At 41.3% G+C, this 26,209-nt stretch overlaps 1 protein-coding gene across 4 annotated transcripts in view; it reads left to right on the forward strand.

Moving 5' to 3' along the window:
• Positions 1 to 26,209, forward strand: part of LOC139260279 (transforming acidic coiled-coil-containing protein 2-like) — a 179,204-nt gene that overhangs the window by 121,271 nt on the left and 31,724 nt on the right. Inside the window, exons 9-16 of one of the 4 annotated variants that reach the window (XM_070876688.1) lie at positions 1,570 to 1,630; positions 2,088 to 2,313; positions 9,952 to 10,013; positions 11,239 to 11,354; positions 13,311 to 13,467; positions 18,707 to 18,847; positions 19,016 to 19,105; positions 25,746 to 25,802. In XM_070876688.1, coding sequence (XP_070732789.1) covers positions 1,570 to 1,630; positions 2,088 to 2,313; positions 9,952 to 10,013; positions 11,239 to 11,354; positions 13,311 to 13,467; positions 18,707 to 18,847; positions 19,016 to 19,105; positions 25,746 to 25,802 — 910 coding nt within the window. The remainder of the gene's footprint in view (positions 1 to 1,569; positions 1,631 to 2,087; positions 2,314 to 9,951; positions 10,014 to 11,238; positions 11,355 to 13,310; positions 13,468 to 18,706; positions 18,848 to 19,015; positions 19,106 to 25,745; positions 25,803 to 26,209) is intronic. The other 3 variants (XM_070876689.1, XM_070876690.1, XM_070876691.1) reach the window with 3 other exon arrangements.

The raw sequence follows: 26,209 nt of genomic DNA on the forward strand, positions 1-26,209 counted from the left end.
AGTGATGATGGGCTCCACCTTTTTACATGGGAACTTTGCACATCGGTGGGCCAATCGAAGGACTCTTGCCGACATTCTCATTTTTTAGATTTCCCTGTCTCATCCAGGGCTGGATTAAGGGCCTGATGGGCCTGGGACAAACTGATCCAAATGGGCCTGTGGTTATGTTTGTTACATTACGTATATGATTCTGATTCTGAGTATGAAAACATAGGCCAGTATATTCAACAATTAAAGCATATATTCTGTATCAAGTAGGTATATATTCTGGTTTTGGTAACATTGCAATACTAGATTCCTATATATATATATATGCAAATTTCTCTCAATAACATGTGAAATAAAACAAGCAAGTACATATTTTGCTCCGTATATAGGTACACCAGTGTATTTTGGTACTTCTGTGTATAGGTATAAACAAGTGAGTCTATTTTTCTTGGTCTTGTTTTTCCTCTCATTGTCTATTCTATTCAGCCTATTTGGGAGGCTGCATATGTTCTTTGGTGGGCCTGGGCCTGCAGCCCCATCCGCCCCATAGTTAATCCGCCCCTGGTCTCATCAGTTCACAAGTACAGTACAGTACATGCCTATCATTAGGAGGATCTGTCCAACTTCCTAGCAAACCTTTCCTGTGTGTGTTTACATTCTCCTGGTCAATTCCTTTTGGCTGTCTGTCTCTTTTCCATGTATCTATCTCAATGTCGCAGGACTGTAGAAGGAGTGAAGCTATTATGTTCTCTGTTGTAAGTACATCTAAATCTCTGTGCACAGCTTGCTTGCAGCTGCTCCATGTGCGTGGCCTGCTGCTGCCCTTTCAGAGCTGCTGATGCACTTGACTGTTTTTATCTATTACCTAATACTGTCATTGTTTAAAAAAAAACTAGCATAAGAGAACTAAGTTTTTTTTTTAAATTTTCCCCTGTGCTGCACCTTGGCCAGAAATGTTCTTTCAAGTTGCCTCATGGCACCTGGAAAAAAATGTTCTAACTGGACTTGCGTTGTGTGGACCCGGCAAGGTGTTGTTTGGATCAGATGATCATTCTGATTTCTATTTATGTTGCAATTCTGACCCACCAATTTCTTAGGCTTCAAAGCAGCAGTTTATTCAGAAATAAATAAAACTGTGACTAACTTTGCTGGGAATTTCACTTAATTTCAAGTTGGACTCCTTGACAGACTCATTACACAGGATAGGTTATGATTTTTTCGATAGGTAGACTCCTTGCTGAGTCTGTGCGATAGATCTAGATATGCAATTCAAGATTTGTGAGCTTTGGTGCACAAAGCAGTGAGCACATTCCTTCAGCAACACTGGCTGGTTGTGTTGTTAAATGGCCATTTATGAAAGGGTGCAATCTATAATGAAACACCATACAACATCCTAGAAAGAAATATTCACCATGTTTCAGTGGTTGTGGGGCTTAAAGCTGTTATATGGCACTTGCATTCGAAGTACACTTGTCAATCTAAAATTCTGCTAATCAGGAGCTCTTAAATATTTTTGGCTCCATTCTGTGAATTAATAGCTGGTGCATTTGAAGATTTTAAATGCATTGCTTCTATCTGCAGAAATACTTTTCGGGTGAAGAGATCCCCGAAGCGGTCCTCACTATCTGAAGCATCCTCACAGGTCAGTAAACATAGATTCAAATGAATTCGAGAGCCTCTTACTATTACATTGACTTTATGGACAAATGGAAGGGGAAAGGAGGGGGAGTTGGTGGAGGGCAGTAACTGTCAGAAAGGCTAATTCAGGGATAGCAAAACAGTTGGCCTTTATTTGACAGCTTTATCAATTTCAGTGGTGCAATGCATAACATGTTTGTTAGCCCTGATATGGCCCCTGTTTACATGGAGGAAATTCTAGTTTGGAAGCCAACATTTCTGATCTAAAAGCTTGATATAAACATTTTCCTGAAGGCACAAGAGTATTTGGGAAATCAATGCTTGTGTCCTGTTTATAATTCTTTGGCTATGCTGTAAGTCCCTGACAGACCAAGTATGTCTTCCGTCAGACATGTTTTAGGCTGGTAATACTGCTTCAGAGTTTGATTTCAAGATTCATATTTTTGATGCTCACATTTTAGGATTCAACCCCATTGACTACCCCTGAGACACCACCGGTAATTGGTACAGTGGAACATGCCACTGATGAAGAGAAACTGGCCTCTTCAGTGACAAATCAGAAATGGTCCTACTCTGGAATACAAACCGAATTAGAAGAAGATAAACCTGATTATCCTCAGCCCTCAGATCTTTCTGCATTTGTGAATGAGAATTCTGAGTTTGTAAATGAGAAGTTTTCTTCAGCGGGTAAGTTTCCAAAGTGCTGGCATTCCTTTTATGTAACTGCTGTACAAATTTATGATTTCATTTTGCAACAAATCTGAGCATATATAATCAGGTAGTTATGTCATTTATCATTAGATATATTTTGTAAAACCAGAATTATACAGCATCCTCTATGCTGTGATGTAATTGAAAAACCTCTTGTATAATAGATCTATTACGACATATCAGCATGTGTGATGTTGTGGAGCGTATGCTAAGTATTCCCACTTTTCATTTTTGAAAGCAAGATAAGCAAACGTTCTGATAGAATATAATTGAGGGAAGACAGTGCATACCAACTTTTCATTTTTGAAGGTGAAGATATAAATGAAGATTAAACGGTGTCTTATGCCGAGCCCTCATCAACAATCTTCCACATGCACACTACATTCGAATTTATGGTCCAGGCCAAGACATCAGTCAGGCAGATCTCGGAGCGGGGCTTAGAAAATGGGACAGGATCAAGTTCAGTTCTGCTGGGTTTCCATCTGTTCGTGCCATTACGAGAAATTCGAATGGGAGGAGATGTGGGTGAATCTTGTGCCCATCCTCCCCTGCATCAAGGCTGGGGAGTTCCTGGGCTGCCCCAGGAATTCTACCCATTGTGCCCTCAGTCGGCCTCAATGGAACTGTCACCAGCTGAGGCCCAGCAAAAAATGTCCTAAACCCCTAGAAGACAAAGGCTGTCAATCCCAGAGGAGATCTATTAACCACCTTGTTTGTCCGCCCTCCTTGGGCCACTCTTCTGTTCTTGGAGTGGCATGGAGCTGTCAATTTTGTGGCAGGGTCACAAAACGGATGTTACGCCACTTGCAACCAGCCACTATAGCTGCCTCAATATCGCATGAACCAATATGAACGTACTTCCAGCACATGTTGGTTGAGGGTCTCTGCAATACAGAATTGGTGCTTTTTGCGCCGAAAAAGAGGGCGAAGTGTGGTTTAATTTTATCCCCATTGTGTCTTGGTGTCTGGTTGTTCCACTCTGCTGAATTTACATTGACCCAGCCTCAACAACTTTTTGGAGGAGAGAGTTCCCAATTTCCACTACCCTTTGTGTGAAGAAGTGCTTTCTGACATCACCCCAAGTGGCCTACCTCTAATTTTAAGGTTTAATCTCCTAGTTCTGGACTCTCCCATCAGAGGAAGTAGATTCTCTCTATCTGCTATATCAAATCCTTTAATCATCATAACCAGCTCAATTAATCATCTTAATCTTCTATATTCAAGAGAATACAAGCCTAGTGTACGTAAGCTATCCGCATAACTTAACCTTTTTAGTCCTGGTGTCATTCTGATAAATCTGCGTGACATCCCCGCCAAGGAAAATATATCCTTCCTGAGATGCATGCCCATAACTGAAAGCAGTATTGTAAATGGGGTTTAACAGCTGTAATATAATTTTTACCCCTTTGCATTCCCAGCCCTCGAGATAAAAATCAACATTCCATTACCTTTTAAATTATTTTTTGTACCTGTCCACTAGTTTTTAGTGATTTCTGTATTTGGACCCCGAAATCTCTCTGCTTAGCCACAGTTCCTGGCTTCTCGCTATTTAGAAAGTATTCCGATCTGTCTTGCTGAGGCCCAAAGTGGATGACCTCACACTTTTCCACATTGAACTCCATCTGCCACAGTTTTGTCCACTCACTTAATCTACCAATGTCCCGTTGTAACCACCTGCTCCCATCTACACGAACAGTACCACCTAATTTAGTGTTGTTGGCAAACTCAGATATACGACTCTCTCTTTCTTCATCCAATTCATTTATAAATATAGTGAAAAGCTGCAGCCTCAGTACAGATCCCCGAGAGACTCCACTAGGCAACTCCTGTCAACTTGAGTACATACCCATTATCCCTACACTCTGTCTTCTACCTCCTAACCAGTTCCTTATCCAAGCCATTAGGTAGTCTCCAATTCCATTCGCTCTCATTTTTGTGAACAATCTCTTAAGTGGAACCTTGTCGAATGCCCTCTGGAAATCCATATAATTAACATCCATAGACAGTCCCTTATCTACTTCCTCAAAAAATTGGACGAGGTTTGTTAGACATGTGCTGCAGAGGTAGAGCTGACCTTCAAGAAACAAGAGTCAAGAGCTAGGTATATTTTTACTAATAGATTACTACAATCTACACGATTCACTGTCATAGTTGCATTATTTTGTGTGAAGTAGTATACATATTGAAAAATATTTGTATGTATAAAAAGTCTATTCAAAATGCTAGAAAATGCACCATGTAAAAATTAAAGTTCAAATTGTTGACGGGAGCTGGCATTCCCCCAAAGTCCACTGGAAATGAAATCCCATATACAATGATCCCGTGTAACTTGCTTTTAAAATTGCCATTTAACACTGATCAGGAAATAACAGATGTCAAATCTTGAACTTTGAATGGATTGGGAAATATTCAACTTTCTTAGAATACAATGATATTGAACTTTATTAGTTAAGGTTTGAAAATATCTGATCCTTTTTAGATTAAGCTATTAAATTGAGTTTGTTCCAAGATTCCTCTGCAAACATCATCTCTGGGACATATGGTATTGAAAGAGAAGGCATGTCCCTCAAATCTGATGTATATTATCCCTGAATTTGATGAGATTAATCAAACTGACTTCACAGAGTACAGATAAGAGGCCGGATTTTTGAGACTTTTGCGACCGGATTTTCGTCGCGATTTGACCCTCCGCAGCGAAAACCCGGTTGCTCAGCCCGGATGGGATCCTCTGCTCATTGTTTGCGATGGCGATGGGATGTACCGCCGGGGAGAGGAGCGCCGATGTGCAACGCCGTGGATTGCCTTACCGTCGGACTTTGGGTTCTCTCCCGACTTGTACGCCACGCCCAGAATACCAACAGGTCTGTCTGTGCAGCCCTGCCAGCAGCGGTCAGTATAAAAACCTGCAAAAAAAGGTAAGTTAAAGTTTTTATTTTTACATTTTTTTTCAGTGATTCGTTAGAAAAGTGTAAATGTTTTTTGGGATTTTTTTTTCCCCCCCTCCCAAGGTGCCTCTCGCAGCACTCTCGGCCCCGGACTAAATTTGGCGAAACTCGTGTTTTTGTGCTGCGAATCCTTGTGAAACACCCCCCTTACCGATGCGCTCCCTGTGCAAACGTAAAACCCGAAAGTTCGGCCTAAAAACAGTAGCGCAGTGAAAACGCTAAAATTCATGTATCACGACCGTTTTTGGCAAAAAAAAAACAAAAGCCGAAGATCCGGCCCAAGGAGTAGTTTTTTTGCATTGAAGGAGTCATTTTATGATATAATTGCTACTCTAAAGAAGTATACATGCGCAATTGTGCCTTCAATGTCCTTCATACTGAAGACTTTTATTTCACATGTCGCTGATGCAGAACTAAGAACAGCTGGGAAAATGTGAAATCAGATTAACATGTTCAAGTTTGCGTTTCTAGCCTCCTTTTGTGATGGCTAAAGAATTGAAAAGTAACATTAAATTTAACAAATTTGTTGGACGTAGGGACAACTTATAACATTGTTTTCCTACATTGCAACATTGGCTACATTTTGAAAGCACTTCATTGGCTTTACAGTGCTCTGGGACATCCTGTAGCCACGAAAGATGGAAACATAGAAATTAGGTGCAGGAGTAAACCATTCGGCCCTTCGAGCCTGCACCACCATTCAATATGATCATGGCTGATCATTCACCTCAGCACCACTTTCCTGCTTTCTCTCCATACCCCTTGATCCCTTAAGCCATAAGGGCCATATCTAACTCCCTCTTGAATATATCCAATGAGCTGGCATCAAAAACTCTCTGCGGTAGAGAATTCCACAGGTTAACAACTCACTGAGTGAAGTTTCTTCTCATCTCAGTCCTAAATGGCCTACCCCTTATCCTTAGACTGTGTCCCCTGGTTCTGGACTTCCCCAACATCGAGAACATTCTTCCTGCATCTAACCTGTCCAGTCCCCTCAGTATTTTATATGTTTCTATGAGATTCCATCTCATCCTTCTAAACTCCGGTGAATACAGGCCCAGTCAATCCAGTCACTCCTCATATGTCACTCCTGCCATCCGGGGAATCAGTCTGGTGAACCTTCGCTGCACTCCCTCAATATCAAGAACGTCCTTCCTCAGATAAGGAGACCAAAACTGAACACAATATTCTAGGTGAGGCCTCACCAAGGCCCTGTACAACTGCAGTAAGACCTCCCTGCTCCTATACTCAAATCCTCTAGTTATGAAGGTCAACATACCATTTGCCGTGTTCACCGCCTGTTGTACCTGCATGCCAACTTTCAATGACTGATGTACCATGACACCCAGGTCTCGTTGCATCTCCCCTTTTCCTAATCTGCCGCCATTCAGATAATATTCTGCCTCCCTGTTTTTGCCACCAAAGTGGATAATCTCACATTTATCCACATTATACTGCATCTGCCAAGCATTTGCCCACTCACCTAACCTGTCCAAGTCACCCTGCAGCCTCTTAGCATTATCCTCACAGCTCACACCACCACCCAACTTAGTGTCATCTGCAAACTTGGAGATATTACATTCAATTCCTTCATCTAAATCATTGATGTATATTGTAAATAGCTGGGGTTCCAGCACTGAGCTCTGCGGCAACCCACTAGTCACTGCCTGCCATTCCGGCAAGGACCCGTTTATCTCGACTCTCTGCTTCCTGTCTTCCAACAAGTTCTCTATCCACGTCAGTACATTACCCCCAGTGCCATGTGCTTTAATTTTGCACACCAATCACTTGTGTGGGACCTTGTCAAAAGCCTTTTGAAAGTCCAAATACACCACATCCACTGGTTCTCCCTTGTCCACTCTACTAGTTACAGCCTCCAAAAATTCTAGAAGTTTTCTCAAGCATGATTTCCCTTTCATAAATCCATGCTGACTTGGACCGATCCTGTCACTGCTTTCCAAATGCGCTGCTATTTGATCTTTAATAATTGATTCCAACATTTTCCCCACGATTGATGTCAGGCTAACCGGTCTATAATTACCCGTTTTCTCTCTCCCTCCTTTTTAAAAAAGTGCTCTAACATTAGCTACCTTCCAGTCCATAGGAACTAATCCAGAGTCGATAAACTGTTGGAAAATGATCACCAATGCATCCACTATTTCTAGGACCACTTCCTTCAGTACTCTGGGATGCATTAATTGGCCTTCAATCCCATCAATTTTCTGAACACAATTTCCCACCTAATAAGGAATTCCTTCAGTTCCTCCCTCTCTCTAGACCTTCAGTCCCCTAGTATTTCCGGAAGGTTAATTGTGTCTTCCTTCGTGAAGACCGAACCAAAGTATTTGTTCAACTGGTCTGCCATTTCTTTGTTCCCCATTATAAATTCACCTGAATCTGACCTGCAAGAGACCTACGTTTGTCTTCACTAATCTTTTTCTCTTCACATATCCATAGAAGCTTTTGCAGTCAGCTTTTATGTTCCCGGCAAGCTTCCTCTCATACTCTATTTCCCCCCCTCCTAATTAAACCCTTTGTCCTCCTCTGCTGAATTCTAAATTTCTCCCAGTCCTCAGGTTTGCTGCTTTTTCTGGCCAATTTATATGCCTCTTCCTTGGATTTAACACTATCCTTAATTTCTTGTTAGCCACGGTTGAGCCACCTTCCCCATTTTATTTGCTATATAAACTTTCTTTCTTGTACTTGCTGATTCAATTCAATGTGTTTCTAGCTGTTCTATTGAATAATTATATTAATATAATGTATGATTCTTAACTCGGAAAGAGGGACACAGCTTAACCATTCTGGACTTGCAGGAGGTGTTCGTACAACAAATCTTGGCTGTTAATTTGAAGAGAGAGATTGATTTATTTTTAATTTTAAAAATAAACAGTGATTTTTGAAGAAAGCTGTTGAAGCACTCGACGTAAGGCAGCAGGCAAGATTTACTAGTAAGTTGTCATTGAAGACATTACATGCAGTGTTCGAAGGAGTAAGAAGCTGAATAAAATAATGGTCTGGCTATGCAAGGAGGAAAGTAAATGCAATTTTGACATTTTAATGGGAAGCTGGAGTTGGGCAGGAGACAGATTTTAATAAGCTGGCAATTGGAGGCAATAAATCGGGCAAGTGCAAACAAATCATACATATAAAAACTAACTATTCAGAACAAGATCAAAGCTTTCAATGAAGAGATTTTTGTAATAATTCTAATATCTGAACGTTAGGATTTTACTGTAACAAAACATTGCAGTTTAACTTAATCCAGTGCCAGTAAGATTTCTACGTTATATGTTTGCTTATAAGAGAATTTTGTTTGAAGTCAAATATAAAATAGTTATCTGAATTTAAACAATAAAACGATAGCAAGGATCAGTGAAGTTGGGCCAGATCTGAATTGCTGAAAGATTAAGGCCTAGAAATTGGGTATCGCCCCGTTTGGGCCAGGCACAGAAGTCTCGCCCCTCGCGGTAAATTCGGTTTACTGCCCCCGGAAGGAAGTGGAGCGGTAACAGGTTGCACGCCTCAGCAGCGCTACGCACTGGGCCGTGTAGCGCTGCCGCGTAAGAGGGGCGTTTCCCCCAATTAAAGGGAAGGGCCCAAGTTGCATACTTTGCTCAAGAAGAAGCAACCTACCGAGACCACGGGGTAGCGGGGGTATCACGCGATCAGCCCGGCACTTGAGAAGAGTGCCTGGCTGAACAATCTTTGAAACGACCCTGTGACCAAAACGCGGCCGCGCGGCAACGAAAATGGCACATTTTTCTTTTCCTCAGCAGCCAGCCACTTCCCCTTTAAGTTTCGGCCCGCGAGCGGCTGGCCGCCTGGTACGCGTCTCCTGAAGCTGTCGCTGTCATCGCCCAGCGCTCCTGCAAGGGGCGAAACCTAATTTAGGGGCTGGGGTGATGCACATAGCGATGCGTCACGATCTCCGGGCGCACGAGATCGGGGTACGTAGTGCCGCCGCTAAACTCCCGCCGAATTTAGGGAGTCGTTAGCGGCGCCCAGTTGCAAAATCTTTTGCGCCCTATTAGAGCCCCCCGGGTCTCAAATTAAGGAGGAAATCAGTTTTTACTGATTGATCATCTGAAAAGAATCTCGGAATTTACATTGCACATCTCAAAAAAAACTTATTTCAACAATCCCTACTTACTAATTGCAGTGTAATTGGGGTTGTCTGTGAAAAGGTTTTTACACCACAAAGTAATCAGTCATATACCCTTTTGAATGGAACTCATGTCTGTACTTAAATGTGCACACTGCTCTAAAAGGCCTCATTTTATAGTATTTCTATAAAATCAAATGGTCCCCTTATTGTGCATTATTTCTCACCTCGCTTTTCATGGCCATGTTTTATTTCCCTTATTCAGCTTGCTGTCACATGATTGCTTTCAAGTAGATCTTGGATAATATGACAAATAATCACATTGGCCACTTTTGCAGTTTGCACAGCTTGCCAAAAAATACCACCATGACTATGTGTATTTATGGCATGGTGCTTATGGAAAAACAAACGTGTGCTGAAGCCACGATGATTTAGTACATAGTACTTTCCATGGACACAGCTGCAATATGTTGGCCTCACACAGAATCCCTTATTCAGAACTTACTTGGGAAGCCTGCTCTGTTCTGTTGTGTAACTTTGTTTTTTATATGCCTTATTTTACAGTGTTGGGGTATGAGCCATCATTAGAAATAGAGTACATGGAAAAACTTGGTTCATCATCACCTGTGAGTATCAATTTCATGGTAAACCCCAACCCAAAGATGGTTGTTTTACAATCAAATCTACTCAAAATTGAGCTTGAGTATTACTTGGTTTAATGATTTGACCGAAATGCAGAACTTATCCACTTATTGAAACTATTTATCGTCTGCTTACAAACATAAAAATTTAGAAAATAGATGCAGGAGTAGGCCTGCACCACCATTCAATAAGATCATGGCTGATCATTCACCTCAGTACCCCTTTCCTGCTTTCTCTCTTGATCCTTTAGCCATAAGGGCCATATCTAACTCCCTCTTGAATATATCTAACCAACTGGCATCAACAATTCTCTGCGGTAGATAATTCCACAGGTTCACAACTCTCTGAGTGAAGAAGTTTCTCCTCATCTCAGTCCTAAATGGCTTACCCCTTATCCTTAGGCTGTGACCCCTGGTTCTGGACCTCCCCAACATCAGGAACATTCTTCCTGCATCTAACCTGCATCCCCTCAGAATTTTCTATGTTTCTATGAGATCCCCTCTCATTCTTCTCAACTCCAGTGAATACAGGCCCAGTCGATCTCTCCTCATATGTCAGTCCTGCCATCCGGAATCAGTCTGGTGAACCTTTGCTGCACTCCCTCAATAGCAAGAACATCCTTCCTCAGATTAGGAGACCAAAACTGAACACAATATTCCAGGTGAAGCTTCACCAAGGTCCTATACACCTGCAGTAAGACTTCCCTGCTCCGATACTCAAATCCCCTAGCTATGAAGGCCAACATGCCATTTGCCTTCTTAACTGCCTGCTGTACCTGCATGCCAACTTTCAATGACTGATGTACCATGACATCCAGGTCTTGTTGCACCTCCCCTTTTCCTAATCTGCCGCCATTCAGATAATATTCTGCCTTCACGTTTTTGCCATCAAAGTGGATAACCTCACATTTATCTACATTATACTGCATTTGCCCATTCACCTAACCTGTCCAAGTCACCCTGCAACCTTTTAGCATCCTCCTCACACCGCCACCCAGCTTAGTGTCAAAGATAATATTGTACTTGGGGCACTCACCACCTTAGCCCATTTTTCAAGATGGTGGGAAGCGTCGGGGTCTGAATTTCCCCGGGGAGGGGTTGGGGGCGCGATTCTTCCACTTTCTCGCTGTAACTTTGGTGGAATTACTGTTGGGTAATTTGCAAGACTCAATTCTGAAAGTAATGTTGTTCTGTTTTTATTTTCTTTTAGCATCATGACACAAATGCAAAAAAACTGTCCATGTACTTAAAAATCGATTCACCGAAAGACAGTCCAATAAAATGTCCTCCCGTTCGATTGTCTGATTCAACCACTCCTTGTTCAGGGTTTGTATTCAGTTTTCCTTTGAATAAACTGGTATGCTTTAAGAGGAAAATGAAAAGTAACTTTGAGATTTGTTCATTTTTTGAACGCGTGGATCTTTAGAATTGCTTACTCATTTTTCCCGCAGATTAATATTTTGATTCAAGTCCAGAGTGACCTTTTGTTTAAATGATTAGGTACAAAAAATCCTGGTCACTTTTTTTTTGTTTTTTTCTTCAAAATTGTTTTGCTGATAACATCATTGAAGTAAAATGGCTTGAGAAATTCTAAAGGTTGACTGTGAATACTCGGGGTTGATTTTCATCTGCCAACTGTCCCATTGATACTATAAAGTTCTGTGATAGTCGGATGATTTTTTTTAAAAGCAGAAGTACTGCCCGCTGGCCTCCCAACCGGTTTTTTGAGTGAGCCTTGAAATGAGCCACTCGTGCTCCCACCCAAAAGGGTTATTCAAATATGCAAATTGGATCCAATGCTGGATCCAGGGCCCTCAAACTATTTTCAGATACCGATGGGCAGAGTGTACATGTGCATGCTCTGCCCGTTGTTATTGAACAGACAATAGCCGAACCAGCGATCGGTAAAGGGACTGCCGCAGGCCACTCCGAAATCTCTTCCAAAAAGCCTGTGGGATCGATTTGAATGCTTCTCCCAGCCCCGCAAAAATCTTCCCGCCCTTTGACGGCTGCTTAGATTGCCTCACCCAGACGTTTTAACTGGCTCTGATTTCTGACACCGTCCAATCGGACTGTCTGTCACTGCTCATTGAGGGCTGGCAGCTTGCCAAAACTATGTAGCCGAAGCTTGACCACGAAAATGGTTTGGGTTTCCCACTGATGCCATGGCGGGCAGATCAATCACTCCACCCATTGCCCAGCCGGACCTGAAATTCGATATTGTAGAGAGAAAAACATATAATAGCAGAATAGTAGCACCAGAGAAGCCTGAATCTTGATCTTTCTCAGGAGTGAGTTAACTTCTCACTGTTGTATCAAGAATATTTTTCAAATCAACAAATTAATATTCTTCGTAACTGTTGGATTTTTTTCAGTCGAGTTTGGTAATGCATCCTTATTAATGTGTTATTTTTTTTTAAAACAATATTAATTGTATGTGTTTTTAAATTAGTGAGAAGCTCTGTACTCTTTCCTATCTAAGTGACCTTAATCCGGGTCAGCAGAGTTATGGATGAACTCGGGTTTATAGAGCATGAAATTGGCAGGCCGGTTAGAGGAATAGTCGCGTCTGGATTAACAGAAACATGGATGGGGTTTTCAGCAACTGATAGACTAAGGCTGTAGATAAAACGGGTGACGTGACAAAGGTGGAAGTAGGTGGTCTTTGTGATGGAGAGGATGTCGGGTCGGAAGCTCAGCTCAAGATCAAATAGGATGCCAAGGTTGCAAACAATCTGGTTCTACCTGAGACAGTAGCCAGGGAGGGGATGGAATTAGTGGAGCAGGAACAGAGTTTGCGACTGGGGTCGAAGACAGTAACTTTGGTCTTCCCCATGTGTAATTGAAGGAAATTATGGCTCATCCAGGACTGAGGCAATGGACAGGTTGCGGGAGGTAGAAGTGAGGTAGAGCTGGGTGTCATCAGCTTACGTATGGAACCTAACGTCATACCACAGGAGATCTGCTCATTCATTTTGTGATTAAGGAAATTATCTCTCTTTTCTGTCATTTATAAATGTTATATTATTTGCTGAATAATATGGAATTTGACTCACTCCTGAGAAAGATCAAGATTTATGCTTCAAGTGCCATTATTCTGCTATTATGTTTTTCTATCTACAATATCTAATTTTCTGTGTATGTCCACATTAAAAATGCGTAATGTCGTTGAAACTTACTGTTTGCATATTGATTGTCTATCGCAGATGCTGATTTAATTAACATTTAATTAATTGTATAATTAATGATGCTTCTACGAATGGATTATAAATTATTTTTCAGATCCAGTTTCGATGATGCAGATGATGGTGTGTCTTCTGCTGCAAATAAACATTCGATCACACGACCCTTGGCTCCCAGCCAAGAGGCACATTTACAGTCACCTGATAAACTGAAAGACATGGATTCCCTGAACACATCTCCAGCAAAATCTGACCTGGTGAGTAATTTTCTCAACACAGCAAGTCATTAATGAGTTAATATTTCTCCTAAATTGAGTTACTTTTTTGGTATCTTTGAGAGACTCAAATTCAATGCAAACATTGAATAAAGGTCAACACAAAATGAATGATGCATTCTCAGCTGTGTACCAATGCACTGGTACAGACTGGCAGGGCTTGGGGTTGCACCCCACAAGTGATCTTTACTCTATTTCAGTCGGGTTACTCAGCAAGGCATCAATGTAGCTTATTGACTTTGAGCGTACAGATCAATATTGAGGAACAAAGACCTTTGATCCAAATGTTCCTTGATTGTCACTCACCTTCTCATCTTCATCCTGGTCGCATTTTTGTGACCATAGAGGCTGTGCTAGCTCTGAGGCTTCATTTGCAATTTTTGTTGTGTTAAGTACAAGACTTTAAAGGAAACACTGACTGACATTGGTGTTCTGTGATTGAGAGGAGTTTGTGGAACAGTTGAAGAAAGATTGCATTTATATATCGACTTTCACGTGCTTTACAGCCAATGCAGTACTTTTGGAATGTAGTCATTAAACTTAAAACAAGATTGTCAGTTTGGATCCAGAAGCATTTTGGGCTGGATTTTCAGACGTCTGCCACCCCTGTTAGCACAGAGTATGCCATTTGGCCTAACTCGTCTATGCTAATGTTTATGCTCCACATGAGCCTCCTCCCATCCTACTTCATGTAACTCTATCAGCATATATTTCTATTTTTTGTTCCATTATGTATTTATCTAGCTTTCTCCTTAAATGCATTTATGCTATTCGCCTCTACTACTCTATTTGGTAGCAAGTTCCATATTCTAACCGCTTTAATTAAAGGAGATTTATGTAATGCATAAAGTAAGTTTCCTTATAACCTACTCATTGGCCCAGAGCTATTGGTACAGCAGGTACTGTGTATGACCAGTTGCATATAACAAACGTATAGGTTAAAATGGTAGATGCAGAGAGGATATTCCTCCTTGTGGGGAATCTAGAACTGGGGACATGTTTCAGAATAAGGGGTCACCCATTTAGAATGGAAATGAGGGGGAATTTCTTCTCTCACAGGGTCATGTGAATCTTTGGAATTCTCTACCCCACAGAGCATGGAGGCTGGGTCATTGAATATATTTAAGGTGGAGATAGACAGATTTTTGAATGATAAGAAAGAAAGACTTGGATTTATATAGCGTCTTTCACGACCACCGGATGTCTCAAAGCGCTTTACAGCCAAAGAAGTTCTTTGCATGTAGTCACTGTTGTAATGTGGGAAACGTGACAGCCAATTTGCGCACAGCAAGCTCCCACAAACAGCAATGTGATCATGACCAGATAAGCTGTTTTGTTATGTTGATTGAGGGATAGATATTGGCCAGGTCACCGGGGATAACTTCACTGCTCTTCTTCAAAATAGTGCATTGGGATCTTTTACATTCATAGAAACACAGAAACATAGAAACTAGGTGCAGGAGTAGGCCATTCGGCCCTTCAAGCCTGCACTGCCATTCAGTAAGATCATGGCTGATCATTCAACCTCAGTACCCCTTTCATGCTTTCTCTCCATACCCCTTGATCCCTTCGGCCATAAAGGCCATATCTAACTCCATTTTGAATATATCTAACGAACTGGCCTCAACAATTTTCTGCAGTAGAGAATTCCACAGGTTAACCACTCTCATGTGAAGAAGTTTCTCCTCATCTCGGTCCTAAATGGCTTACCACTTATTCTTAGACTGTGACCCCTGGTTCTGGAACTCCCCAGCAAAGGAAACATTCTTCCTGCCTCAAACCTGTCCAATCCCATCAGAATTTTATATGTTTCTATGAGATCCCCTCTCATTCTTCTAAACTCCAGTGAATACAAGCCCAGTCGATCCAATCTCTCCTCATATGTAAGTCCTGCCATCCCGGAAATCACCTGGTGAACCTTCGCTGTACTCCCTCAATAGCAAGAACGTCCTTCCTCAGTTTAGGAGACCAAAATTGAACACAATATTCCAGGTGAGGCCTCACCAAGGCTCTGTACAACTGCAGTAAGACCTCTCTGCTCCTATACTCAAATCCTCTAGCGATGAAGACCAACATGCCATTTGCCTCCTTCACCGCCTGCTGTACCTGCATGCCAAACTTCAATGACTGATGTACCTTGACACCCAAATCTCGTTGCACCTCCCCTTTTCCTAATCTGTCACCATTCAGATAATATTCTGTCTTCCTGTTTTTGCCACCAAAGTGGATAACCTCACATTTATCCACATTATACTGCATCTGCCATGCATTTGCCCACTCATCAAACTTGTCCAAGTCACCCTGCAGTCTCTGAGCATCCTCCTCACAGCTCACACTGCCACCCAGCTTAGTGTCATCTGCAAACTTGGAGATATTACATTCAATTCCTTCATCTAAATCATTGATGTATATTGTAAATAGCTGGGGTCCCAGCACTGAACCCTGCAGCACCCCACTGGTCACTGCCTGCCATTCTGAAAAGGACCCATTTATTCCGACTCTCTGCTTCCTTTCTGCCAACAAGTTCTCTATCCACGTCAATATCTTACCCCCAATACCATGTGCTTTAATTTTGCACACTAATCTCTTGTGTGGGACCTTGTCAAAAGCCTTGTGAAAGTCCAAATACACCACTTCCACTGGTTCTCCCTTGTCCACTCCACTAGTTACATCCTCAAAAAATTCTACAAGATTTGTCAAGTATGATTTCCCTTTCATAAATCCATGCTGACTTGGACCGATCCTGTCACTCCTTTCCAAATACACTGCCAATTCACCTTTAATAATTGATTCCAACATTTTCCCCACCACCGATGTCAGCCTAACCAGTCTATAATTCCCTGTTTTCTCTCTCCCTCCTTTTTTTTTTTAAAAGTGGTGTTACATTAGCTACCCTCCAGTCCATAGGAACTGATCCAGAGTCAATAGAATGTTGGAAAATGATCACCAGTGCATCCACTATTTCTAGGGCCACTTCCTTAAGTACTCTGGGATGCAGCCGATCAGGCCCTGGGGATTTATCGGCCTTCAATCCCATCAATTTCTCTAACACAATTCCCTGACTAATAAGGATTTCCTTCAGTTCCTCCGTTTCGCTAGACCCTCAAACCCCTGGTATTTCCGGAAGGTTATTTGTGTCTTCCTTAGTGAAGACGGATCCAAAGTATTTGTTCAATTGGTCTGCCATTTCTTTGTTCCCCATTATAAATTCACCTGATTCTGACTGCAAAGGACCGACGTTGGTCTTCACTAATCTTTTTCTGTTCACTTATCTATCGAAGCTTTTGCAGTCAGTTTTTATGTTCCCTGCAAGCATACTCTCATACTTTATTGTCCCTCTCCTAATTAAACCCTTTGTCCTCCTCTGCTGAATTCTAAATTTCTCCCAGCCCTCAGGTTTGCTGTTGTTTCTGGCCAATTTATATACCTCTTCCTTGGATTTAAGACTATCCCTAATTTCCCTTGTTAGCCACAGTTGAGCTACCTTCCCCTTTTTATTTTTACTCCAGACAGGGATGTACAATTGTTGAAATTCATCCATGTGATCTTTAAATGTCTGTCATTGCCTATCCACTGTCAACCCTTTAAGTATCATTTGCCAGTTTATCCTAGCCAATTCACGTCTCATACCATCGAAGTTATCTTTCCTTAAGTTCAGGACCCTAGTCTCTGAATTAACACTGTCACTCTCCATCTTAATAAAGAATTCTACCATATTATGGTTACTCTTCCCCAGGGGGCCTCGCACAACAAGATTGCTGTTGAGTCCTCTCTCTTGAATGGCCAGCACTCTAGTTGGTTCCTCGACATATTGGTCTAGAAAACCATCACTAATACACTCCAGAAAATCCTCCTCCACCGCATTGCTACCAGCTTGGTTAGCCCAATCTATATGTAGATTAAAGTCGCCCATGATAACTGCTGTACCTTTATTGCATGCATCCTTAATTTCTTGTTTGATGCCATCCCCAATCTCACTACTACTGTTTGGTGGTCTGTACACAACTCCCACTAGCATTTTCTGCCTTTTGGTATTCGCAGCTCTACCCATACAGATTCCACATCATCCAAGCTAATGTCCTTTCTTATTATTGCGTTCATTTCCTCTTTAACCAGCAGCGCTACCCCACCTCCTTTACCTTTCTGTCTATCCTTCCTGAATGTTGAGTTCCCAGCCTTGGTCACCCTGGAGCCATGTCTCCGTAATCCCAATTATATCATAATCATTAATAGCTGCATGCGCAGTTAATTCATCCACCTTATTACGAATACTCTCCTTGCATTGAGGCACAGAGCCTTCAGGCTTGTGGGATCAACCGTGTATCTCCTTAACCAATGAGATGTAAGGATTGAGAAAGAAACAGAAGAACGGCTAAAACGGAGGGTTAGATAGGAAGGGTGAATTAGAGTCAAATCAGGTACAAAAAGAGAAAGAAAGAAGGATTGGATTAAGAGAGAGAGAGAGAAAAGAGAGCGGAAAAATAAGAAAAAAATATAAAATTTTTCAAATCTCTGAGACCAGTTCACCATCTGAAGGAATGAGGCACCACAGTTTAAATTGTTCAATACCTGGGCCAGAGAGGTTGATTGACACTGCATCAACAATTATCACATCATTAAAAAGATACTTGTGCTGTTAATTATCTGACTTAACTTTCTGTGGCAAATTTAACGAGCGATTAATGTGCAAATCCTGCAAGTTCTTAATAATAATGGGGCGATGAAGGGCGAGATACTGTTTGTGTGAAACAAATGGCAGAATCGACCAGCAAGTTCTGGAGGTTCGCAACTCACGCTGCATCTCTTAATCCCCTGAATTTGATGGCCAATTTGCACGTTAATAACGGCGTACATCGTTTATACGTCGTCATTTTTTTACAACAAGTTTCGGCCCATTAATCTTGTCAGTGGAAGCATAAGTTTCATATTTTATTTCTTAAGGTCGACTAATTTGCATTCAGAACTGAAAAATATAAGTGGCCTGTCAATTTAAAAGAAAATATTGGATTACTATTTCCATTGGAGTTGCCTTAAAACGTTACCAGTGGTTAAATCAAACTCGTGAAGAGACGTTTGGAAAAGCTCAATTAATTACGACATTCAAGAAAATATAATTTATTAACTTAATTATAATTCACCTATGTTAAGGTAGGTTTACAGGATTAGGTTACCAAAATGCCTTATTCCTGAAACATTGCACCTTCCCTACCCTTCTGCGCAGGCAACTCCTGAGGAACCAGTTGCCTCTGCAGATGCCTTGTTAAGTAGGATTATAGGACACACAGAAGTAGATGGTGAGCCTGATTATCTGCAGCCTGACACAGCTGAAAAGAACCCTTCGGCATTTGCGTACAAGTTACAGGTTTGTACAGAAAGTCATTTCATTGTTAATCACCTCGATTAATGTTTGTATTCATTTTCATATTTATTTCTGTTTGTTCACCAACCATTGATCACAGTCAAAGTCTTACACTATTTTTTTTCCCAATACTGCTTTTCTATGGATTGCTCCCTGCAAATTCAATGCCAGGAAGAGCTAGTGTATGCAGCCATGAGGATAGAAGCACTGAAGCTAGCCAAACAGCTTTCCAACTTACCCAGCAGCTCCTTAGATAATGAGGTATCCCACAATGCCTGGAGTGTTATGTTTGTAGTGCACTGGCTAGTGTGTGTACGAATTTGGTCAAAAGCTTTATCCTGTTCAAAGCATGTCTTTGTGATTTTATCTTCTTTTCAAACGAGACACTTAAATATATACTGGTTTTAAATGTTACCTTGTTGACTGCATGTTTGAATACAGTGTTACCTTTTGTTCCCTTTTTGGATTTTAGTCTGATATTGTTCTTGTGTTTGGTGCCATAGTAACTGGAGTGTGATTTTACATGCACAATATATAGCACTGTAGCAAGCCTAGGGGTCAAACAGAAACCTTCATTCCCTTTGTTGGATTTGTCCCAAACTCCCTTGTGATTCCTATACTTTGAAAAGTGATAGATAATTGCTTGCAGAATTATTTTGTTTCTATAGAAAATGGATAAATGGACAATGCAGTAATTTACATGACTTCATCTATAACCTCCGAGATACAAAAATAACAAATGACGCAACTCGCTACTAATTTTTTCAGTAGAAATCTACCTGAATCAGCATGCATAACTTAACTTATATGGGATTTTGTCAAACCTACTGAGTCCCTTGCCCTATCTCAATGGGCTCAGAAGAACTATTTAAGAAAGGAGGGAAAGAGAAAATGGGGAACTATAGAACAGTTAGCCTAACATCAGTAGTGGGGAAAAAGCTAGAATCTATTATTAAGGACGTGTTAGAAAATAATAATAGGATTGGGCCGAGTCAACGCTGATTTATGAAAGGGAAATCATGTTTGACAAATCTTAGTTTTTTGAGGTTGTAACTAGCAGAATAGATATGGGAGGACCAGTGGATATGGTGTACAGATGCGACGTCCAAAATCCGGAGTTCCAGAATCAGGAATGTTCCAGAATCTGGACACCGGACTGATCCATGGCGGGGTTGTCCGGAAACCGGAAAATGTTCCAAAATCCAGACTCCCCTGCCTCGGCCTGACTTTGCCCGACCTCTCCTCGGCCAGACCTCCCTCCAACCATGTCCCGGCCCCAGCCCGACCATCCACCCGTCCTTGGCCCGGCCGACCTCCCCGTCCTCGGCCCGGCCAACATCACCCTCCCACCCGGCCCGACCAACCCCCAGAACTCCAGCGGCCCAACCAACGCCCCCACCTACCTTCCTCGACCCAGGCAAAGACGTTCCGAAATCCGGAAATCCCGAGGTTTCTGGATTTCAGACGTCACACCTGTATTTGAATTTTCAGAAGGCATTTGGTAAGGTGCCACACAAGAGGTTATTAAACAAAATTGGGACTAATGAGATTGGTGTTAAATCTACAAGCATGGATTGAGGATTGGTTAATGGACAGAAAACAGAGTAGGAATAAAGGTTAATTTTCAGGTTGGCAGACTGTAACTAGTGGGGTACAACAAAACCAGTGCTTGGGCCTCAGCGATTCACAATCTATATCAATGATTTGGATGAGGGGACCAAAGCAATATATCCAAGTTTGCTGACGATACAATGCTAAATGGGAATATAAGTTGTGAGGAGGATGCAAAGGGGCTGCAAGGGAATTTAGACAGGCTAAGTGAGTGGGCAAGAACATGGCAAATGAAATATAATGTGGAGAAATATGAAATTATCCACTTCGGTAGGAAAAATAGAAAAGCAGAGTGTTTTTTAAACGGTGAGAGATTGGGAAGTGTTGGTGTTCAGAGGGACTCCAATCACTGAAAGTTAACATGCAGGTATAACAAGCAATTAAGAAAGCAAATGGTATTGTGGTCTTTATTACAAGAGGATTTGAGTTTGAGTAAAAGGGGCCAAAATTCCTCCTTTCCTTAAGGCCTCTTAACACCGGAAACCGGCGGCTACGCTGCAGAGTGCAATGGCCGCCAAAGTTTCGTATAATGGCCGCCATAATCAAAATTTCACTCCTGCGATATCCCGCCGGTGACCCACTCTCCCCTCCGCGCGCCCCCCCCCACTACTCCGCTGCTGCCAATTCATGCTAAGTGTGTCATCAGAGCGCGCACTACGGATGTTCCACCCCGACGGCGAAATTCCGCCGTGAAAATCTTTCTCCCGCCGGGCGGTGCCAAAACCTGCTTTTTCCTGACGGTGTAGTGAGGCTGTGGCCTTCTGCATTGGCGGTGCCGCTCCCATTAAAGGGGAGGATGCACTGCCAGCCGACAGTTATACCCCCGGGTTCGGCCGGGCAGCCTGGCACCCCCTCTTGGGTGCTAGGCCACTGACCGGGCCGAAGCCCTCCCTGGTGGCCCAGTGGACCGAAGTTTAGAAATCGCGCCGGCTCTCCCCTTTAAGTGAAGGGGGGAGCCATGGTGACGTGGCGCCCTGATGACGACATCAGTGCAGCGGCCGCTCCGCACCACCCCAACCTCCACCCCTGCAGTGTACTCACCGCCCCACTTCTGCCCCCATTATGAGCGACTTTCAGTCTGAAAAAAATGCAAAAGAGCGGAATTTCACTCGAGGCGACCTCAACCACCGCGGCGGTAAAAACAGTAGAAACGGGGTGCACCCCGTTTCCAGTGGTGGGCAATTTAGGCCCCAAGATGTCTTACTGCAATTATATAGGGCCCTGGTGAGACCACGCCTGGAGTATTGTGTACAGTTTTGGTCTCCTTACCTAAGGGAGGATATACCAGCCATAGTGGGAGTGCAACAAAGGTTCACCAGACAGATTCTAAGGATGGGGGGATTGTCCTCTGAGAAGAGATTGAGTAGTCTAAGCCTATATTCGCTAGAGTTTAGAAGAATGAGCGGTGATCTCATTGAATCATACAAAATTCTTGCAGGGTTTGACAGGGTAGATGCAGGGAGGATCTTTCTCCTGGCTGGGGAGTCTAGAACCAGGAGTCACAGTTTCAGAATAAGGGGTAGTCAATTTAGGACTGAGATGAGGAGAAACTTCTTCACTCAGAGGGTGGTGAATTTTTGGAATTCTCTACCCCAGAGGGCTGTGGATGCTCAGTTAGTGTATATTCAAGACAGAGATCAATAGATATTTGGATATCAAGGGATATGGAGATCGTTCAGGACAGTGGAGTTGAGATAGAAGATCAGCCATGATCTTATTGAATGACAGAGCAGGCTCGAGGGGCCAAATGGCCTACTCCTGCTTCTATTTCTTCTGTTCTTACTGGGAGCAATGCTCCCTGAAATATATCCCTGGTATCCTTTGAAGTTCAAACCACAAATGCAAGGCACCATCAAGTTGTCTGTCAAATCATACAGCTGTTACTCATTGGATACTTGTATGACATCTGCCTAGTTCAATAGACTGATAATTATTTAGATAGCTAACAGGTAATATTTCCAAAAGCACTTATTCAAACACCCAAAACAGGCCATTGCCTACCTGATAGCAGCACAATATCAATTCTGCACTTAGTTATAAATCCACTTTGGACTCCGTGGGCCCTCCATGCAGTAAAGCAAGTAGATGGACAAAGTTATAATTAAAACATTAATGTATTAACACCTTCCTAAACTCCTGTAACATTTTGTTCCTAGTATCCTGGTCCTGTTGTGAATTCAGCTGGATTGACTTTTTCAGTCAGCAAAATTTAAAATGGACAGGCCAGTTCCCAGATAATCATAAAAATAAGGACACTTGCTTCTGATCTGAAACGTGATAAAACTTCCTATTCACCACACTTTTGTTGGGGCGTAGACTATAATTGGTTGTAAGCATGTGGCAAAAATAGTCCACAGATTCAAAAGATTAGAGTATCCATCTTCCCCACGGTTAAAAGAAATATGTTTTTCCGTAAGGGAGCATCTGAGAGAAATTTATAATAAATGGGTTTTATTGCATCATTTTCCAATATTCTGGAGTACTGCAACACCTCTCCCTCAGGGCAAGGCACTGAAACAGTATAAGTAGCCACTTGATGAAATGGAGAGAATACTTATTTTATGGAATGGAAAGACTAATATCTTGTGGCTAAGAAGCCCATCTGTCACACCAACTTCTGGCAATTTGCCAACTGAATGAGGAATGGATATGTGATTGTCAGGCATGGTAAATTTATGACTGACTTTGTACTGCTATGTTTAATAGATTTATCTGCCGTTATGAAAATATCTGTTGCTTCCAGCAATGTTCAAATACGTCAGATGAGAAAGGCTTCAAACAAGTCCTGGTTTTTCTTGTCAATTGGTGTCAAATATCTGAATATTTTTGTTAATTTTAGGCTTTCCAAGAACTAAAATTTTGCAACAATCAATACCAATGATGCTGCATTAAGTAGTTCAGTTATTGGCAGGTTTGACAGGTTTGTTGTCTGAGGGTTAAATAGTAAAGTGGTAATCTAATTTATTTTAAAGGTTTCCTGTAGTCATTCTGATATGCTGATAAGTTGAATAATAGCCTTCTAAGATTATAAAAATGCATTTTTTTAAAGGAACAGGTCCTAGCCTGATTAGTACATCAGTTATCCATTATGGTCTTTCAAACTAGGGTTAAATCAAGTGAACACATTTTTCTTTTCTTCTAAAAGGAATTTTTTAAATCTTTGTTCTTCGGAAACCAGCTTAAATAATGAAATCCTCAAGGAAGAGAAAATTGAGTCAATTGTTTAAGATGACAGCAAGAAAGTATTTTCATCAAATATAACCCAAGAGTTATTGCACTAAATGTCGGTGGTTTGGGACTCTGCAATTTATTCTCAACTCTTTATTTCAAAATCTGAAATTATTTATATAAATGTCATCACTGCATGACATCAGACTCAAATGTGGTTTAGTTTGGCTCTGCGTTTAAAAACTGATTGTGTGGTACCTTAAAAATGGCAAGTGAGCTGTTTTAAAGTGGCAATTCTTTATTTGTTTTCATATCTTTATAGTTCCTTCTTCAAACAGATTTAAGTGAACTAAAAACAGGGTCTATCTGTAGATTCTTCAGATCTTGCTAGATTCTAAAAGCTGCTGAGGATAAAGACTTCATTGAACACTTAGCTACATGTCTCCTGTGAAATTTTCTACCTGAAGGATATGGTTTGGAATAATGGAGATAATCTTCAACAAAGCTGCCTGGATAGTAACCTGGCAGAGCAGATAGCACGCCCATTGTAGAACCTGCCCAATTTTTATTCCATTGAAATGAATGAGTGGGTAATGTGCTCCACCATGTTACTGCCCAGGCTGCTTTGTTGAAATGACACCCAGTAGTTAGGAACACAAGATTGGATTGTTAATATTCACTGTCCCAGTCCTACATTATTCCATTAGACTACAGTAATGTCAAGGGTCTGTTCTAACTGCTGAAGGAGGGCTGGTGCGAGCTCTTATGAGCTGTATAAGTCATAATTATTGTGTCCTACGGTATTGGTCCAATAACATTTTGATTGTTTTTTGATAGATTAAATCCAAACTTTGAAACATACCCCTTTGATACGATTTGTACAATTTGGTACATTATTTCTGTGATTTAGAGATAAATTGGATTAGTTATTTTAACCTGTTGAATCTTCAGTCTGTGCGTACCACTTTCTGCAGGTCCGAGGTGTGTGTGGGATCAATAGTATAAAGCTATTCTTAGTGAGGTAGCAGTCCTTCAGTTTGTATCATTGTTCATTCTTTGGCCATACATCATGCAGGGAGCAAAGTAAAAATGTGCAGAACTCAAATTGTAAGAGGCTATTGATGAGACAGTTGAAGGGAGAAAGAAATGGTGCTGAAATGCATATAAACAACTCTGGCATGCATTCTTTTTCATACTAAGGTCATCTCACTCATGATGATGACTGATGGAAGTTCTTGTCTAAAGTGAAGGCACCGTGACTCCTCAGCATACTTACCTCTTCACTTTTTGTCTGTAAAGAAAAGTGGGGATAACTCATGAACACTAGTTAAATAGTTGAATAATAGTGACGGAAGTTGAAGTCAGTGAAATTGGCTGACAGCAAGATTAGGGGGAAAACAGGAACAAGAGGCCCCAGTTACTGAGAAACTTGGAACGAAACAGCATTGTGTCTGATGCTTTCAATTTGTCAGCATAAATGGTATTGAACGCAAAACTGTAAATTAAATCTAATTTAAGGTCGATTACTTCAATTTAAACTGGACCAAAAAATGTGATAGTTAAAAGAAAGTAATTTACAACGGTGACAGCTTTCATTTCTGTCACATGATAAATTTATAAGTAATTTCAGGCATAACCCAGTACAAAAACACCACTATATTCACCAGAGTACCTGATGTAGGATGTATAATTAATGAATTAGATCATTCAATCAGTGACTGATATATGCCAAAAATAATGTGCAAGAAATCCAATCATCATTTTATTCCTTTTGTGCCAAATTAAGAACTCATTAAGTAATCAGGCCTTTCATTCTCATTTTCAGTATCACTTATCCTTTTTTAAATGTTGTGGTAAAGGGGTAACATTCAAAATACACTAGATTCAATTACCTTTGCAATAGTCATAAAAACATTTTTTAAATCACCTGAATATGTGGCAGAAATCGATGCTTTCTTTCCCTGACTGGCTAATACATGATTTAGAATGAAATGTAAATGAAGTGAAAATTGTATTTTTACATGTTAGGAATAGCAGAGGTACAGTTATTATCCAGGTTTGTTGAAAGTTTAGTTACCATGTCACTTTCTTCAGTTTCTTTCACTTGTCTGCATGCTCACAGATCAGAGGGAGGAGTACAGCCCGAAGACAATGGGCCAGTTTTGGTTCACACTTACAAGTAAGAGTTAGATTAGGACCTTTCCCCAATATCAATAATCTGTTTTATAACACTGTACAACAATATCACAATCAATGCTTATCGCATTTGGACGTAACTATCTATTTTTCTTAAACGAAGTGTATGTAGTAAAATTGTGTTTGAATTCTTAAAATGGCTGCCTGATAGACTGCATCTGGAATTCCAGTAAAGATCGAAGCTAAATATTTCCCAAGAACCACTTTGGGTCCAAACGTCTTAACTAGCTGAATGTTTTCCCAAGCAAACTAGATTGTAGCAATTTTATTAGAATATAGAAATTAGTTTTAGTTATGACGCAATTCTCATTTGGCTTAATTTGGAGTTGGAAGTCTCAGTATAATGGTAATGGTTTGGCTAAACTTGCCAACTTGTGTAAAATTGGATAT

Source organism: Pristiophorus japonicus, chromosome 3 (assembly GCF_044704955.1).
Source record: "Pristiophorus japonicus isolate sPriJap1 chromosome 3, sPriJap1.hap1, whole genome shotgun sequence".
In the NCBI taxonomy this organism is placed as follows: Eukaryota; Metazoa; Chordata; class Chondrichthyes; family Pristiophoridae; genus Pristiophorus; species Pristiophorus japonicus.